Source organism: Lottia gigantea, assembly GCF_000327385.1.
Source record: "Lottia gigantea unplaced genomic scaffold LOTGIsca_30, whole genome shotgun sequence".
NCBI classification, from domain to species: domain Eukaryota; kingdom Metazoa; phylum Mollusca; class Gastropoda; family Lottiidae; genus Lottia; species Lottia gigantea.
In genome coordinates this window covers 2,179,080-2,196,753 of record NW_008708987.1, presented here as the reverse complement: position 1 = coordinate 2,196,753, position 17,674 = coordinate 2,179,080, and the positions used below count along the sequence as shown (strand labels likewise).

The 17,674-nt window shown below is 36.8% G+C and overlaps 3 protein-coding genes across 3 annotated transcripts; 1 reads left to right on the top strand and 2 right to left on the bottom strand.

Moving 5' to 3' along the window:
* Nucleotides 1-2,154: 2,154 nt before the first annotated feature.
* Nucleotides 2,155-3,734, bottom strand: LOTGIDRAFT_232649 (hypothetical protein). Its single transcript, XM_009057555.1, has 4 exons — nt 3,635-3,734; nt 2,984-3,039; nt 2,841-2,951; nt 2,155-2,423 (listed from the first exon to the last, which is right to left on the bottom strand). The coding sequence occupies exons 1-4, from the start codon at nt 3,702-3,704 to the stop codon at nt 2,280-2,282; spliced, it is 381 nt and encodes a 126-aa protein (XP_009055803.1). The 5' UTR covers nt 3,705-3,734; the 3' UTR covers nt 2,155-2,279.
* A 1,218-nt stretch (nt 3,735-4,952) lies between these two features.
* Nucleotides 4,953-9,169, top strand: LOTGIDRAFT_232648 (hypothetical protein). The gene is made up of 6 exons (XM_009057554.1): nt 4,953-5,046; nt 6,261-6,392; nt 6,836-7,095; nt 7,539-7,666; nt 8,435-8,614; nt 8,851-9,169. The coding sequence occupies exons 1-6, from the start codon at nt 4,992-4,994 to the stop codon at nt 9,137-9,139; spliced, it is 1,044 nt and encodes a 347-aa protein (XP_009055802.1). The 5' UTR covers nt 4,953-4,991; the 3' UTR covers nt 9,140-9,169.
* On the bottom strand, nt 9,135-13,792 carry LOTGIDRAFT_232647 (hypothetical protein). The gene is made up of 6 exons (XM_009057553.1): nt 13,679-13,792; nt 12,873-12,995; nt 12,144-12,400; nt 11,286-11,416; nt 10,284-10,463; nt 9,135-10,073 (listed from the first exon to the last, which is right to left on the bottom strand). The coding sequence occupies exons 1-6, from the start codon at nt 13,731-13,733 to the stop codon at nt 9,779-9,781; spliced, it is 1,041 nt and encodes a 346-aa protein (XP_009055801.1). The 5' UTR covers nt 13,734-13,792; the 3' UTR covers nt 9,135-9,778.
* Between the last annotated feature and the right edge of the window lie 3,882 nt (nt 13,793-17,674).

Genomic DNA, 17,674 nt, shown 5'->3' with positions numbered 1-17,674 from the left:
ATCTAAACCCATAACCTATATACGGTAGCCTCTAATAGGTTGACTATTTGTAACATAACATAAGTCAGCTAATTTGCTCGACCGAATTTATCTCTGAATTAGTAATGTAAAAATCTATATTTTGATTTAAAAGTGTAATCAAATTAAATATGTCGGTTTTATCGAGTGTAAAAGGGTTTACCAAATGTCACAATGATATATATACATGTAATCTACCTTCAATATTATATAATCCTTATTTAAGTAGCTTATAGAGACTGTAATAGCTTATATCAATTTCTTATGTATATCATTCCAAACGTCTGCGTGACTTCACCAAAACCATGAAACTTAGCGTTTTAAAAAAAAGTTTAGACAGAGGTTTTCTAAAGTTTGATCTGCAAACTTTCAAGCCCAATGCTATTTGCTATAATGACGTCATCATAATATGTCTAAATTTCAAGAATCAGTCTTTTCAGCCTAAATTATATTTTCAAAATGTATTATTACCTATGTGGACTCTCCAAAAGATAATTGAAATATAAATATCATCATGACATGAAATATATTGTATAATGTACTTACCGGCGTCTGATGTTTGAAAAATCAGAACTAGAAGTAAACAAGACATTCCCAGAAGGGCCGCAGACTTCATTTTTTTCGAGAAATTTGAAAAAAAAAATTTATTAAGTGAACAAACAGAATTTTTTTTACCAATTACCTTGTCCGGGAGTCGTGCGGTTTTATATACTTCCTCTAGATCCTGTTATTTTACATTAACTCGTAGTTTACTTGGAATATCGGTCAAAATTAGGCACTTTTATTTACATATGATGGTAGATCCCGGATGTATTTAACCCTTTCACCGCAGCTGTTTATTCGATATATCAATAAGGTTGGTGTGAAATGCCATTTAACCTTCAAGGGTGAAAGAGTTTTGTGGCGTTGAAATAGCTTAAAATTGTGTAAATATAAAAACCTTCTTTCGATGTAATTATTAAAGAGTATCATTTCATTACCATTATACCTTTACAACGGAGTTTTTATGAGCCTTTGGGGGCAGTGGGGCTGAGGTCATGAGCCGTCATTGGCTTCAATCTTCCAGAATTGCACCCTTTAAGTCGACTAGTCTTTAGTGATCAATTGTGTGTTGTACCCCTTTAATAAATACTTTATATGAGAACTTGTGGGCATATTACACCACCTGGGTACAGAAAACTTCTAATCGAGTTTATGATAAAGTGTTTTTTAGTACAAATAGTTCATACCGGATTCTAGTCACAACGTATATTTATTCAAATTGTCATTTCGTTGAAATGTTTTCAAAATACATGGAAAATGACAATATTTCTATGACCGACATTACAAAATAAACAATATGTCTAGTTTTAAGTGTTAAAACTTGGTATGAGATAACTTAAAAGATGGGTTCCCTTATTTTTATTATATATACTATTACTTATATGAATAGAAAGTAGAGGTGTTCTAATGACTTGGGAAAAATGCCAGTTTGTCTCACATGTCCATAATGAATTCATAACTAGCTAAATTAGAAGAGAATTCCAATGAGTGACCGATCAAGACTTTTTTTGTTTATCCAAACTGTACATACATGGACATTTATAATTGGCTAAAACTCATCATATGCAATAAGAACATAATGATATGATTAAGAATACACGATAATTCATTAGAAACACCAATTAATCAAATAGTTTGCTTAATTTGACACTAAAAAATAAGGAAACACATCTTTAAAGCTTTTGAATGCTCTACTTTCACTTTACCAAATTTTAATAGTCAACGCATGTTTATTTTAAAACTGTTCGTATCACATTTTGAGAGTGTACATAGCTCCTAAAGCCTAAATTGCTTAATCTTATGTACAGCTAAAAGATCTTATTTTCATAGTTAGGTATACATACAGTGGTCTATACACATTTGACCTGTATATGGCAAATATAATTTAGCGTTTACGTCTTATATTGCATCAATTTCGTGGCGGTATGACGACCGGCAACGCCATTAAGGAACCTTCTGCATAGACAATGACAGAGTCGCTATTTTTGCAACCCTGAAATTTGAGGGGAGGATCTTTTCGACACATAAAGGTACCTTTTCATGGTCTGGATGGGCTCGTGGCAATTTTTTCTTTTTTTGACAGAAACTAAAGAAAAATATAGAATAACAATTTTTATTTCATGAAACGTCACAAGAAACAAAATAAAGATCAAAAATAGATTTCCACCAGAATTTGGGAGAGAAAGCTGCTTTAAAATACAACAAATAATCAGTTCATACTATAACAGACAAATATTGTACATGGTCAAATTGGAATGGATTTTATCGGCATCCGCTACAACTGCAACTTTGCCATGGTTTACAGGTGAAACATTTTTCCGAGTTCCAAAATCCACAGCTTCTTGCACAGCATCGGCGGAAACCTGAAATATTTAAAGAAGAAATATCAAATATAGTGTTGAAACTTGACGAACTGTTCCGCAACATTGTACTAGATTGAAACAGAGCCTAATTGACGTCCGATTGCCCGAATTTCTAACCTAGTTATGAGATTTCTGCGAGGGAAGGGAGTGGTGCCCTTTCTGCCACCCGCCACCCTCGTCTTGGTTCCGCCACTGGCAGTTTCGCCTCCGAATAAATAAAAACGTAACGGGAAATGCAGTTCAGGAGTCCTGGTGGGCTGCAGTTGACTTAAAATTCAAAGTTAAAGTTTTCTGCATACAACGGTTGTAAATGGCGAGCGAGCATGCGCCTTGAATGATAAATATCAAACACTGTCTAATTATATCCGATGAAAAATTTGGCATTTGAAAAGGAAACCAAAATAAAAAAATACCTACCGACATTGCCCCTGATGCAGGTACAGGAAACACAATTACATCCCTTGGTATTGTTAGGGTCAGGACACGTGAAGGACCCACATCGTCCCCCACAACTACATCTTGCCGTGGCTGAAATAATTGAAAATAAAAGGAAGTTTTACGTCTGACATTTCAGTACGTTTGTAGACTACAGAACTCAGACACAAATATACACACACTGTGTGATAAAAAATGTAATATCAAATTAATTAACATGAAATTCTGAGCCCTAAATAGTGTAACTATTGAAGGCGGGCAATACCGTGCAGTTTGCAGTGAGGTAAAATTAGTATTTGCATATTAGCGATCGATTTCTATAAATGGAAAGATTTTTGACACGTATACAGCCTGTAGTAGTACCGGTCAGGATATCGGAATAAGAGGAATAATAGGAGATAAATGTGTCTCCGATTTATTCAAATGCTAGAAATAAATGTTTTGGTAGAAATTTATTCTATTCTCCTGTCGTCTGCTATAGTAAGCAGATTTATGATCCAATCCGACACATGCAACAAAGTCAGAAAGCCGTTTTCAATATCTTTCAATTAGTTGTACAGGGAAAGTAAAGAGGTTTTTTATGTGAATCTGATAGAATATGCTTTATCACATAAGGCCCTTCGCGATAAGTGATGCATGAAACACTTAGTTTTAGAAATAATTGCAGGAACCACAGACGTCTGATTGAAAATTGGAATGGCGCAAATCAATGCTCTCAGTGTCCCTGATACACATAAAATACATTATGACAAATATTACAAAATGTACAAACTTACCAGCATCGGCAGAATGGTGGAGTAAAACAACCAACAAACAGGCTAAACCAAGAATCACTGCAGATTTCATATTGGACGAGTTAGGTTGCACGACTGATTCAAATTTTACAATACAATTCATAAAACAGTCAGGGTATATATAGGGATATAACATCCTGTTTTCCCCAATATAATTCCGGCATTTCGGGGAATTTTTATCATCAGTGAACGTCGATTGGTTGATTTCGGTTTGTTATGTTCTATTTAATTCTACAGCGGAGATACCCCAGTTATATTAGTTAATCAGTCCGAAACATCTGCATCTTTTCCAACCTCAGATAAATATCGTGAAAAGTTGTCGGCTGGTGAAGATTCGTGGGTATGTTTAAAAAACCGCATCTTCGGAGGTATACGGAAAAATCTTCATCAAACAGGGCCAAGTTTTTATGACTTTACCTCAGTTGACAACAACTATCAAAATGTTTCGGACTAAGGGTTAATCAGAGTTCGTTCAGATTGTGAATAGGTTAAAATACTTATCAATCTCTCTCAAAATCCGTTTTCTAATTTTGACCTGAGCTGGAACAGACGATAAAGTCGTTGTGTACCCTCTCTCTCTCTCCCACCCATCGCCCCTTTTAAGAATGAATTAAAAAAATAAGACTCTCTCCTGTTAAAAATCTTATGCGTACTTCTAAGGCGTAAGCGTTTTATGACGCAGGCCTAACTATCGCAAATACCCATACGATTGACAGCTTTTGAAATAGTGACGTCATATAACCATTTCGATTATCACAAGATACAGACATCTACAATACGCACAAGAAGTTGTAAATGCAGCAATTCGATTGGAGTGTATTCCAGCCAATACAGCCAATACAGCCCCCTATTGAAAGTCGGTAAGCAATGAGCCATACTGTTTACTGTCATTCTGTCGAAGGCTCTGATTAGCTGTATACACTCGCGTACAATCCAATCAAATCGCTGTATTCCTTGATGCAAGAATAGCGGCTATTGCAGTAAAGGTATAAGACGAAGTTCGCTATAGAGGCTATCAACAATCTCTTTAAATCTAATCGTATGATCACTCGATGGCAAATTTGTTTTTATTAAGGAATGTAACCTCTATGAATATTCTCAGCGACCAATTATTATTGTTGGTAAACTATATTATAAGCTTACTGTACAATAGAAATTGATTTTATGATTGATATTTCGCTTCACAATCTCTCTTTTATTTACTGTAACAAAAGAACTGAATTAATCTTCCACTGTATTCAATGCAAAACAATCGATCTGATATCCCCCTATATAAACCTTTAAAAGGCGTAGTATATCATTTGATGGAGAGTTGAGATTTTATGAAGACGGTTTGAAGATGAATTTATTCTATGTTTTATTTCTTATTCCACTGGTTGCAAGCCAGTCTTCAGGTAATTGATAATTTTAAATTGAACTTATTAAGAAAGCAGTGGCCGGGGAAAAATTTCATTTAAATAAATTACTGTTTTGTGCAGAAAAATGTTTAAAAAAATATACGATGTTTATCTGGTATTTATAAAACCAAAATACAGTTTTCTAAAAATAATAGATACATTTATTTTAATGGAAACCGTGTATTGTTCAACTTTAACCAATTTAGGGGATTATTTTTCATTTGCTTCATCATTTCGTCTACCCGTAGTTCTTTTCAGATTGTAAATCGGACGCACTGTTCGTCTACAATAATCTGGAACTGACTGATCGTAGTGACGATAACCTAAATTTCTTCTGGGCATTATCAATTTTCAATGTATTTCTTAAAACGACATCGGTAATATTGGCATCGCGAATGAAAAGAGGTTTTTATGTGTATCAGGGACACTTTCAGTATTTGCACCATTTTTTTCAGTCGCAGACGTCATTGGCTTCGGCACTTGCTCTAAAAAATACATATTAGTTTTAGTAGAATTGTAGGAACCACAGACGTCTGATTGACAATTTGAATGGTGCAAATCAATATCAGTGTCCCTGATACACATAAAAAGTTAAGAAAACCTCTTTACCGATTGTTAAGATTATTTCTAGAACGGTTTTCGAGGTTATTTCCCTTGACTTAGATAATCACTCGAATCTACCGTTTAACAATTTGACATTTGATATCATTACGTTTTTTGTGCTCTACTGACTGGTAAAACAAATATTTATACGAATGTATCCCTTAAAACAACAATGTAAATATTTTGAGAGTAAAAAATATTTTACTAGTCAGTTAGAGCACAATTTCAGCTAACTGTATAATTGAATGGGGACAGTTTTTTTGCATCGCATTAAATTTTCAGTCAGTTGTCCGTGGTTCCTGTAATTATAGATATACTTACCGTATTGTACATCACTCTCGCCATAGCTGCTTATATACAACTATCCAAGGGCCTTTGTGATAACTACGCAATAAAACGCTTAATTAGCCTATAATGGAATTATAACCTCAGACATCTGACTAAAATTTTGAATGGTGCAAATTGATGCTATCAATGTTCCTGGTACACATTTAAAGTTTAGAAAAACTCTTAAAAGTCTGATTAATCAAATATTTTCACGACTAATCCTATTCCTTTTGGTTCCTAATAAGCAATGTTCAACGCTCAATTTTTTCTCTATATTTCAGGTTTACCTGGCAACCAGTGTGGTGGTGTGATCTGCCTTGACAGTAATGACGTCACGTGTAATGCGGAAAGCAACGAATGTAAATGCAATGCTGGAAAAACCGGAAACGGACGTTTTGTTTGTGTGGATGCAAGTAAGATTTGTTTGTATTTTTGTGCCAATCTCCTGATGGTGGGTGTACAAAAATGGGACAAAATGCCTCTGTGGGGGTGTACTGTCGTATCCTAACTGATATCCAAACTGAAAACTCCACTGGGCTTCCGAATTGAATCGTTTATCTAAAACTGGATCTTTTTGTGTTCACCACTCTAGCATCTAACTACCACGGTCACCTTCATTCAATGTAATTTTATAGACATGCATAAACAGACAGGTAGGATGCAAAACTAGATGTGTGGATGCCCTTGGACTCAAGTGGGTTGGGGCCCCTACCCAAGGAAATTATTTTTTAACATATGCTCTCTGGCTTTTTTCTGGGGCCTTGGGACCACCTTAGAGGTATTGGGCCTGTGTACTTGGTTTAAGAAGTCAACATGGCAGTTAAGCCACTGTTTTTCATTTCTGTCGTAATTTCAGCTGAAAGTTGTGTGTGTTATCTATATGGAGATCCCTACGTGACTGGCTTCTCTACCAGCGAGATGTCAATCAATCTACCATGTCAACATATCCTCGCCGAGTTCACTACACCTAATGGTATCAAAGTCAAAGTTACTGCTATCGCAAGCCAGAGAAACGAACGCAACTACCCTGGTTACGTGTTTGAAGATGGATTACTTTTCGAAGCATCTAAAGGAAATACATTAGCTACCGCCATGTATAAACGCGATGGATTCTGGGTAAGACCTGCTCCTACACATCTGGTCATGAATCATCCATGAATTTTATGTTGGACGTTAGCGAGAACGTCATTTCTGGCGTTTCTACGAGGCGGCGCGGGGGAATGGGGCATAGCCCCTCCACAAAGAGGCTGGCCCGGGTTTGGCCCCACACTTTCAAATTTTGTATCATTTCAAACAGTGAAAGAATGACCTGTGGTCCCCAGGGAAAAATTTTGTGGCGCCTGCTCGCCCCGTAACCCGATGTTTTCTAGAATCGCCACTGTTTTTTACCACAATGTATGACTGATATCAGCAATCCAATTTTAATTCTTACAAGTGATATTGATGGCTGAAATTGAGTACTGTCAGCTTATAAAGCAAATTTATACGACCCAATCCCTTCTCAGTAGATAAATGTCTGAACACCCCAAAATTTTTATTTTCAATTCTTCTTATTTCAGAACAAAGGTTTAAAGGTAAAATTACCGTTTTCCGGAAACTTCCCAGATTTTGGTGTATATTGTTCGGTAGATGAACATCAATATTGGACTCTGGAGTTACCAAGGCAAGGCATCGTCGTCAGATTCAGGTCAGTTACCTCACCATTTGAAAGAAATATACAACCCACAAGGATAACAACATCACAAGAAACCTGTCTATTCACTGGCCGAACCACAAGGATAACAACATCACAAGAAACCTGTCTATTCACTGGCCGAACCACAAGGATAACAACATCACAAGAAACCTGTCTATTCACTGGCCGAACCACAAGGATATTGTATTACAAGGATTATAACTTAGGTTTACGGGGACCTTCTCTACCATTTGTTCCTTGGCCAAACTTCTTAGTAATGATATTACAAGGATTATAACTTAGGTTTACGGGGACCTTCTCTCCCAGCTGATCATTGGCCAAACTTCTTAGTAATGATATTACAAGGATTATAACTTAGGTTTACGGGGACCTTCTCTACCATTTGTTCCTTGGCCAAACTTCTTAGTAATGATATTACAAGGATTATAACTTAGGTTTACGGGGACCTTCTCTCCCAGCTGATCATTGGCCAAACTTCTTAGTAATGATATTACCAGGATTACCGGAGCCAAGGGGAGGGGGGTATCAGAGGGGTCACCTTTTTTCGGGCAAAAATCTCATGTCTAGGTTAACAATTCGGGCAACCTCAGATACTCCCCTCGGAAGTAAACCTGGCTCCGCCACTGGTTCATTCATTTCATGTCTTTTTAGATTTTATAATCTTTCAGTATGTGCTGCTAATATTTTGCCAATTTGTTGTTTGCATTTCGGGTTTCGTTTTGCGGTTTGGATCGTTAATACGTGTTTTATTTCTTTCAGGAGTGCTGATTCTTCTGTGACTATTCAGGCACCCAAACAATCTCAGTTCGTGAGTGGCAGACCATGTGGACAATGCGAAGGTGACAGTAACTCATACAAACTAGCAGCCCAACAGTCAGGTCTCAATATTAAACAATGGTCACTTGTTAACGCTTTCAACAATTTGGACACACAGAGAGAGTAAGTATTTACATCTATACTGATTGGTTTACAATGTGTCATTGATCCAGTGGGTACCAGTGAGTGGCGGTACCAGTGAAAATGAGTTTATACCTCCCTCTTCATGACTACCAAATTTCAATATTTGATTTTTCTGCCCTTTTTTCCTCCTGCCCCTGATGATACAATCAGACATGTAAATGTACAGTTATATTAAGATAATCATAATATTAAATTGAAATTTGTCTCAATTTCAGAACAGATCCTGTTTGTAAATCATTGGGCACCGCCTATAACTCATGTTCAGAAAATCAAAGATCTAAAGCAGTACAGTTCTGTGGGGCACCTTTCAGCAACCATCAGATTGGGGAGTGTTTTAGTCAGAAGTTTGGTAAAAGAACACTATTATCAATGGTACAGGCCTGTATCAACGCTTACTGCCAAGGGTCAGTAGCAGGATGGTGTCAGGCTACACTGGGCGCCAAAACTTCTTGCAGCAACTCTCAGGTTGATTTTGAAGAAATAACAAAATATTGTGGGATATAAAAAGAAAATAAAATATTATTAGTAGAAATGAGTTGATGTTTTACAGTATGAAAGGGATGGTAAACCGCTGATATCATCAATTTGCACCATTCCAATTTTTATTCGACGTCTGTGGCTCTTCAATTTCACTATTGAGTAAGCGTTTTATGACGTCACTACCGCAAAGGCTATTGAAATATAAGGACGCATAGTTGAAGTGAAATTACAGGAACCACATACATCTAAATGAAAATTGGAATGGTGAATATTGATGCTATCAGTGTCGCTGCGCTGAAGGCGACATTTAACCCCTGTAGATTCATCTGTGTTTACAAACCACATACCCTTGAATCAATCATGACTATCGCTTTAAAGAGATTGTAAAGAGAATACTATTTACACCAAAATACGATAAGAATATTCAGCTAATCTTATCATTTCTAGAAATTATAAAGTGACGCCAGGTTCGTTCGCAATGAGATAAAAACGAACTGCACCGACTGACGAATTTAATTGGTTATGTTATTTGTATATATATTTGATCATAGACGAACAGGACGTCAGCTTATCATTCTGAATATTCATACTGGAATCCAAATCAAATTTTAAGAGGATGAGCAAATAAGTAGACGAATTTTTAGATAAAAATAGATATGCTTCTTATTGTCCTGGTTGACACATTTTATCAATGATATTTTCCTTCTCTGAACGATACGAGCATGCCGCCAGGACACCGGTTACTTCCGTACAAAGGTCTGTGATAGTCGACTGACAAAATGTGTTCACGCATTCTGCTGTTTTGGCCAGGACTTCTTCTTTACCATAGGCCAGTACGAAACATTTCCCAATCTCCTTGTCGGCATACGGAGCACCACAGAACTGTAGAGCGTTTTGTAGTTTGGTCTCAGGGCACGATGTTGCTGCGGAACTCAAGGCTTTACACGTTGGATTTTGTCTGCAATAAATAAGAATATGAAGATCATAAACTATTCAAAATAGCATATTCAACCAGTGATTGGGGGGACCTTCCACCGAGAAATATTTTGCTGCAGAACCAAAGACCCCACAGCATGTATTTTTGTGCAACATTTATTTGTTGTTTTAAAGATGGGTTTTCTGTGGCCAGAATGAGACTAAAGCATACCAAACTATTCTCAATACTTACTCTTTATCAAAATCCAAACTCAGTACAGTTTTATAGAAAGAAAGTTCATTCAGAGACAATCTTTGAGCAATAGACGCCCTAACAAAGGCATCTGGTGGGTCGTCACAATTACCACAGGGTCGATCTCCGGAGAATGTCGAACCACGTGGTGTCTGGATGGTCAGGGAGGAATCGGCACTCCTGAAGCAATAAAACAATGGGGAGTATATTCTCTATAAACCGACATTTCCATTGATCCTGAGTGGTGCCGGTATCGAAGGTTTTCATTGTATTATGATGATGAAATCGGTCATTATGATGATGAAATTAGTCATTATGTTGATGAAATCGATCATTATGATGTAATCGATCATTATGATGATGAAATTGGTCATTATGATGATGAAATCGGTCATTATGATGATGAAATTAGTCATTACGTTGATGAAATCGATCATTATGATGTAATCGATCATTATGATGATGAAATTGGTCATTATGATGATGAAATCGGTCATTATGATGATGAAATTAGTCATTACGTTGATGAAATCGATCATTATGATGTAATCGATCATTATGATGATGTAATCGATCATTATGATGATGGAATTGATCATTATGATGATGTAATTAGTCATTACGTTGATGAAATCGATCATTATGATGTAATCGATCATTATGATGATGTAATCGATCATTATGATGATGGAATTGATCATTATGATGATGTAATTTGTCATTATGATGATGATTATGATATTTTATTGTGATAAAATGATGAAAAAATTTTAATGCGATCGCTATGTTTTTGGTGCAAGTGTAAGAAAACTACTGTACAAATTTAAGAAAAATAAACGCCAAATTGTAGTGAAATAGGTCGGTTACTTATTCTTGGGGTTTCAACTGAATGTTATCCAGACGTTTATAAAGCCCATTAGCCTTTTCAATAATCTGTTCACTTATAATTTAAACAGATGTTAATAATGACAGGTAGCTTGATAATATTGAAGTCTTACTTACCTATACCTAACAATAACTTTATGCCGGGGTAGTTCGAGTCTCCAATAGTGTGACTCGTTTTCTCCGTACACCGTTAACCCTATATCTGGGAAATTCTCACGAACCGGAAGTGGTATATGCAAACCTTTGTTCTGAATAGAAATAAAAAATCTGAATTATTTTCAAATAAATGTCAAAAATGTGTCAAATAGGAGGGGAGGATGGTATAAGAATTACCTTGAATAACATATTTGATTGTAGATTAACCTGATGTGGGATTCTTTTTCTGTATAGGGATATAGGTAGCTACAATCGGGCTCTATGTCAACGACGTAACTGAGCTTTGCTAGTCTTTCCGGAACCAATAATTTCAACCTAAATTTGAGATTTGAAAGAGCAGGCTATCATGGCCAGTGCTTCTATAGGAAAGTATCTTCTATAACACCCAATACTGCATTTTCACAATGTCAAGCTTTTACGAGCTCCATACTTATACCTTTTATCACGGAATGCAGTGATTTGATTGGATTACACGCCAGCGAATACAGCCTATCAGAGTCCTCAACTGAAATACTGAAAACATTTTGGCTGTATTCGCTGTCATCTTATCGTTTCATTTACAAATGTCTATGAATTTCGTAATTGCTTGACATTGTGAAGATGTGACTCAAGAAAGGTTGCTATTTCAGTCAAGGTAAAAGTACGATATTCGTAATAACTTGACATTGTGAAGATGAAGTTCGTAATTGCTTGACATTGTGAAGATTTGACTCAAGAAAGGTTGCTATTTCAGTCAAGGTATAAGTAAAAGCTTGACAGTGTGGAGATGTCAATAAGTAATCGTCTGATTTAAAAATGATCACGGAGAAATTGACTCACATAGAATCCAGATCGTCTGATATTTGCATGAGCGGTCGTGGTACCTTTGGATGCGTCAAAGTAGATCTGTTCTTCATAGATTAGCCCGGGTATACCCTCACTACTTTCTACACCCAAGGCTGCAACCTTGACGGACACACCAGTGGGCGTAATAAACTCCGACAGGATATGACGACATGGTAACGGAATTTTTATTACAGCCTCAGAGAAAGCTGTCACGTGTGGATCACCATAGAGATAGCAGACACAGGCCGTACCTGAAAAACAAAATTATGGCCAGTTTTTAAGATTACTTATTTTGGGTCTTAACATTGATGAAGAATGCTTGACTGCTTTGAATTTTCACTTTCTTCAATTCTGCGACTGTCTGTGCATGGAAGAGGAGAATTGTCATGGAAAGTGGCGGGATATTCAGATGACTGTACTCTGTCTTGGCATGGATGAAGAATTTGTTTACTGCTTCATCTAATCAAATGAAAGTTAAGTTTCTTGTCATTCAAATCGGCACTTTATTGTGCACAGAAGATAAGAAACGCCATGGAAATTGTCGTGCGGTCCTAGCGATTTTAATTTCACCAAGGTAGTCGATGTCAACGTTTATGGGTGGTGTATAATGTGAATTATTTTTAGAAATAGGCCAACAGATTTGCAATGATTGAACTTGGAAGTGAATTACATTTTTAATTCATAGCCATACTTATTATCATATTTTTTTTTAAAGATACTTACTCTTTTTGACACACTGAAACCTGCCGTTTCCATAGTAACCTTCATTACAGTTACAGACGCCATCTTTACAATTAACTTCGTGTAATGTTGAGTTTAAACAGATATACCCTCCACATTTCTCACCTAGAAGAAAGTAACAGAGTATTCTATAGTAGATCAATGGTTGTTTTGCACGTACAGGGATATCTTCACAATGTCAAGGTATTACGATATTTCTTATTGATGTCAGTATGCACTATTCTCCGAAGTTCTTAAAAGCAGCATCTCGATTGCTCTGCACGATAGCAAATACAACCAATCGACAGAAAGACAGAAAAGTTTATCATATTTTCCGGGGCAATGTTAATTATGTTGGTGATGATGCGTTTCAGTAGTTATCTACTTCATTATCAGCTTTATATTCTAACTTTGAATCTTCATTAAGATGCGGCAATTTACATCCACTCCCAAAACAAACACCTTCTCACCATCAGTCCACATTTTACCTATTTCACATAAAATTGGCGTTGGCGATTGAAACAGCAAAATCATCAGATTTGGAACTCTCTGGAGCCTTCCTGCATCATCAGGTAACAAATTGTATGTCACCAACCATCCTTACAATATTAGTCACCAAAAAATGAGATGAACAGATGATGACAAATGGCTGCTATAACGTTTTCCGTTTTTTTATTGCATACAGAAAGGAAAGTTTTTAGAATCTTGCAACTATCCCAATCCCAAGAGAACAAGACACACCCTGCAACGTTTCCTTGTGGCCCTCCATATTATTAAAGCAGGGTTAATAAAAAGTTTGCAATACATACCCGGGAAGAGCAAGGCGCTAGCCACTGGGACCAGAAACAGCAAATAATATAACATTATGGCCCAGGCTCTAAACACCTAATGCCAATTTGTGGGGTGACTATTACCTTTGTAACGACCGACTCAACCCAATGGAATTTTATTACTTAATGTTTATACCTATAAATTACCCACAGACAAAGGTAGTTACACAATTCTAAGTGGACCAATTATTATAATTCACCGCTTCTAATATCTTTGTCAATATTTCTCAGCTTAATCATTTCTATTTCATTATGGTGGCATATTTTAGGTCAACTGCATAATGACATAGTAAGTAAGTAGCGTTGTCGCACGTTTTCCGCAATGGCCAATCAGAAGAATGCATCAGCAACTTGAACTTCATGCGCTTATACTTGAAGATTAGTGTATATAGATGATCTGGTGTTCTTACAGGACTCTCGGTCACGAAACGAGATATTGAAATGGTCCAAATGAAAGCTATATAAAGACTAGAAACTATCTTTGCCAGTAGCGGCGCCACCCTCCCGAAACAGGGGGTACATATAAGGGGCAGACTGACACAAATGCGGCAACTCTGTGGAGGCGTCATAGTCGTAAGCCTCTCATAAGGTTCATAGAGCGTCTGAAAGGGTTCTCCGAAGAAAATAATACAGTATTTGGTTTGGGGCAAAAACGTATAAAAATCATGTTTATTAATTTGCTGAAAATAAAGTGGGGATACAATAGGGGTGCAAACCATTTTTCTAGTGAAGGCTATCCTGTACCCCGCACGCCTCTCCCGAATGGCGCCGTCACTGCTGTTTGTAGCCATTTAATCATCTGAAATAGGTTTAATGACAATCTCCATATATGGTAAAGTATCTTTCTTATTTAGTACAAAGTACCGTTATGCGAGATGTACTTGTCGAAAGATGGCTGAATAATCAATTAAGATATGGATTACGTCTGTTCCATTCCAACTTAATAGATATTGTAACAATGACTTCTTGATATAGCCGAGTGATTTGAAGAATTAAAAAACCCTGGACTAAGGACAAGAAATCGGAATAGTGCAAATAAAACCTACATATGTAATGTTATCAGTAGCCTATGTTCAAAATTAGATGTTAAAAAATCTAAAAAATTTTTACTTCCTGAATCAAAGTAGAAGGCTAACGGAGACTTTTCATCAAAAAAATGTCAGAATTGTAAACGTGACATGTTCTCTATAAATCAAAATTGTTATTCCAAATAACTTCGACATTTTTCAGTGTTTGACTTCCATCTGTGACTGATTATTTACGTGTAATCAATGGAATTAGCATTATATACTTACCTGGTTGAACACAATCTAAATATCAAAGAAAACTAATCAATGGTGTACGTACATAGTCATTTGAATAGAATACCGTAACAGTGCATTCCCTCACAAACTGTGTATAATACCGTGACTGCAATAGCAACCGTTCTTGTATCACGGAAGTTTGTAAATGCAGCAATTTGATTGGATTGTACACTATCCAATACAACCAATCAGAGCCATCGACAGAAAATATCTAAACCACCAGTCTTTTGTCCAGGGCTTACGGCAGAGGTATTTGCTGGTGGGAAATCCAATCAAATCGCTGCATGCGTGATACAAAATCGTTATCTATTACTGTCAAGGGATAGGACGAAGTTCGTAATAAAAAGATGGGGATTTGGTTCTTACTTTGTTCCTGACAATCTAGCCTCGTCACATTGTGACCATCAAATATTATTCTGCTGAATGTCATCACAAAATAGAAATACAAACAAAATGATAATTGTGTGACTAATTTCAACAGATTTCTTTTTTACTGAGTGCTTATGTACCTATCTGAAATGTTCTCTTTCGCAAGAATAGGCTGTTTTCTCAAATTAAATAGTATAAATTTTGTTACAGGACATTTCTTCAAAAGAGAGGATTCGCCTTTTGAATAGTGCAGTGACCTCTGTGAAAATGCTCCATTCTATTCTGACTCTTTCCCAGGTGACAATCCGACTAAACAATCCGCTGGGGCCAATATGGTCGGAATGCTAGCTAGTATGAGTTGAGATTTTGTGTCTATGATCCTGCCAATTAGACACCTTTTCTAATACATGACAATTTCATAGAGTTGATGGATTGCATATACAAAATGGGATACAATACCTGGACCAGAGGGACCCTCCGCCCCCCCCCCCCCCCACCCTTCCCCACGCCTTCCCCACGCCTTCCTCCTACCCTAGTTCAGATTTAAAATTTCTTATCAAAGGTAAGTCTGCGAGTCCCATCGTGTAGCCACTACATGGTCCCCATCTCGTGAAACGTCGCTGTCGCACGCATTTTAATGTCTAAAAATCCCTAAATCTCAGTAACGGAATTTAGTTAATCTGAACTACGTTAGTTGATAAATCGAACCGGAATTTAATTAGATTTTGAGAAATTCACACCTGGCAGAGATAAGTACCTACATTGAGAAAGAGGCACGATTTTATCTGACTGATTTCCTGTCTGTTCTGAGAACAATTTATAACCTTCACTTATTTCTTACAGTAAAGTACGTAGTTATAAAATTGTCGTAAGAAATGAAACGTCCATAAAATAAAAATGAGTGGTATGACTGAAGTGGCATTAATAACACCATAGCGATCACCAGTTGTATATGGATACTGGTCATCAATTTCGAACGCATCTCACATACTACTGAGTTGCATTCGGAACTAATGACCACTTTCATTATTTACAACCATACACAACTAGTAATCGCTATGTTGTGAGCACCTCAAAGGGCTTCTATCTAAGACCAAGACAAGATATCGACTGCTCTTCCTATCTCAAACAATACTCAAGCCTAATAGAATGAAATATCAAAAAGTCAAATTTACAGCTCTATAGAGGCCTATAAAGTCTTTGAATGGCATTTAGCGACACAGCTTTATGGAACAACAATCACTGGTTAAAGTTTTATGCAACGTTTCGACATGTTTCCTCAGTATTTGTTGTTCCATAAAGCTGTGTCTATATAGCTCTCTATATAGAGTTGTTTTTGCAGCATTGATATCTTTTTTATATATTATGAAGATATGGTTCGAATATTCATTTATGTCAGGAACCAAACAAAATGAAATGAATGGAGTTTTACGTCCTACTTTTCTGCACAATGTGAGCTAATGGAGACGGGCAATGCCATGCAGGGTACGGGGAGGGAAATTTCACCAGGACAGCTGCATTAGCCTGTTCCTTTTCGATTTCCAACTGTCGAAGGAACAGTCTGTAACACATAACTAAGGGGAAACCGAGTTGAAAAATCTGAGGGTATTGTCTTGAACCTGATTGAACCCTGGACCCCAAGGTTGCGAGCAAGCGTCTAACTCTCTGGGCCACCACGGTTCCTAGGATCCAAAACAATAATGAGATGCGCTATCATTATACATAAAGCAACCCATATCTAAAGTCAGTCGATTTAGCTAGACGATAGGGTTGCATATCATTCTTACTTAGTCCGAAGGTGCTGACAAATAGGACGTAAAGCTCCATTTCATATCTTCCTTGCTAGTTATTATGTCCAGTTATTGGGTCCAGTTATCATGTCCAGTTATTATGTCCAGTTATTATGTCCAGTTATCATGTCCAGTTATCATGTCCAGTAATTGTGCCCAGTTATTTCGTCTGAAAGGAATAAAAAGTTTGAGACAAAGAATTAATTGTAGTAGTTCAATATTCGAAGAATATGCAGTTACCTCCCTTCTTCCAGTTTTAAGCTTATGTCTCTGACTATCATCAAGAATTTTGAATTTTATCTCGCAGAGTTACATATTGATCATGTGACGTCACTCAACACTACGCTACAATATCGGTACGGTTTATGTCGCTGTCCTAGCAACAGTTTCCTCATTGCACAATATACGGCGTTGCCCGCTTGTGAATCTCGTCAGGAGCAGAAAAGTACAATGTTTATTATTTCTGTGGTGGAGTCCTGAGCATTATACAGAAATCGGTGATATTATTCTTT

What these genes read in the sequence shown, in the direction of transcription:
- LOTGIDRAFT_232647 (XM_009057553.1), bottom strand. Translation starts at nt 13,733, where the DNA reads ATGTTATATTATTTGCTGTTTCTGGTCCCAGTGGCTAGCGCCTTGCTC. An exon ending in GTTTCAGTGTGTCAAAAAGA is followed by an intron (nt 12,401 to 12,872) that starts GTAAGTATCTTT and finishes TTTGTTTTTCAG; the next exon opens with GTACGGCCTGTGTCTGCTAT. An exon ending in AGTTTGGATTTTGATAAAGA is followed by an intron (nt 10,074 to 10,283) that starts GTAAGTATTGAG and finishes TATTTATTGCAG; the next exon opens with ACAAAATCCAACGTGTAAAG.
- LOTGIDRAFT_232649 (XM_009057555.1), bottom strand. Translation starts at nt 3,704, where the DNA reads ATGAAATCTGCAGTGATTCTTGGTTTAGCCTGTTTGTTGGTTGTTTTA. An exon ending in AACGTACTGAAATGTCAGAC is followed by an intron (nt 2,952 to 2,983) that starts GTAAAACTTCCT and finishes CAATTATTTCAG; the next exon opens with CCACGGCAAGATGTAGTTGT. An exon ending in CTGCATCAGGGGCAATGTCG is followed by an intron (nt 2,424 to 2,840) that starts GTAGGTATTTTT and finishes TAAATATTTCAG; the next exon opens with GTTTCCGCCGATGCTGTGCA.
- LOTGIDRAFT_232648 (XM_009057554.1), top strand. Translation starts at nt 4,992, where the DNA reads ATGAATTTATTCTATGTTTTATTTCTTATTCCACTGGTTGCAAGCCAG. An exon ending in GGTTGCAAGCCAGTCTTCAG is followed by an intron (nt 5,047 to 6,260) that starts GTAATTGATAAT and finishes TCTATATTTCAG; the next exon opens with GTTTACCTGGCAACCAGTGT. An exon ending in ATAAACGCGATGGATTCTGG is followed by an intron (nt 7,096 to 7,538) that starts GTAAGACCTGCT and finishes TTCTTATTTCAG; the next exon opens with AACAAAGGTTTAAAGGTAAA.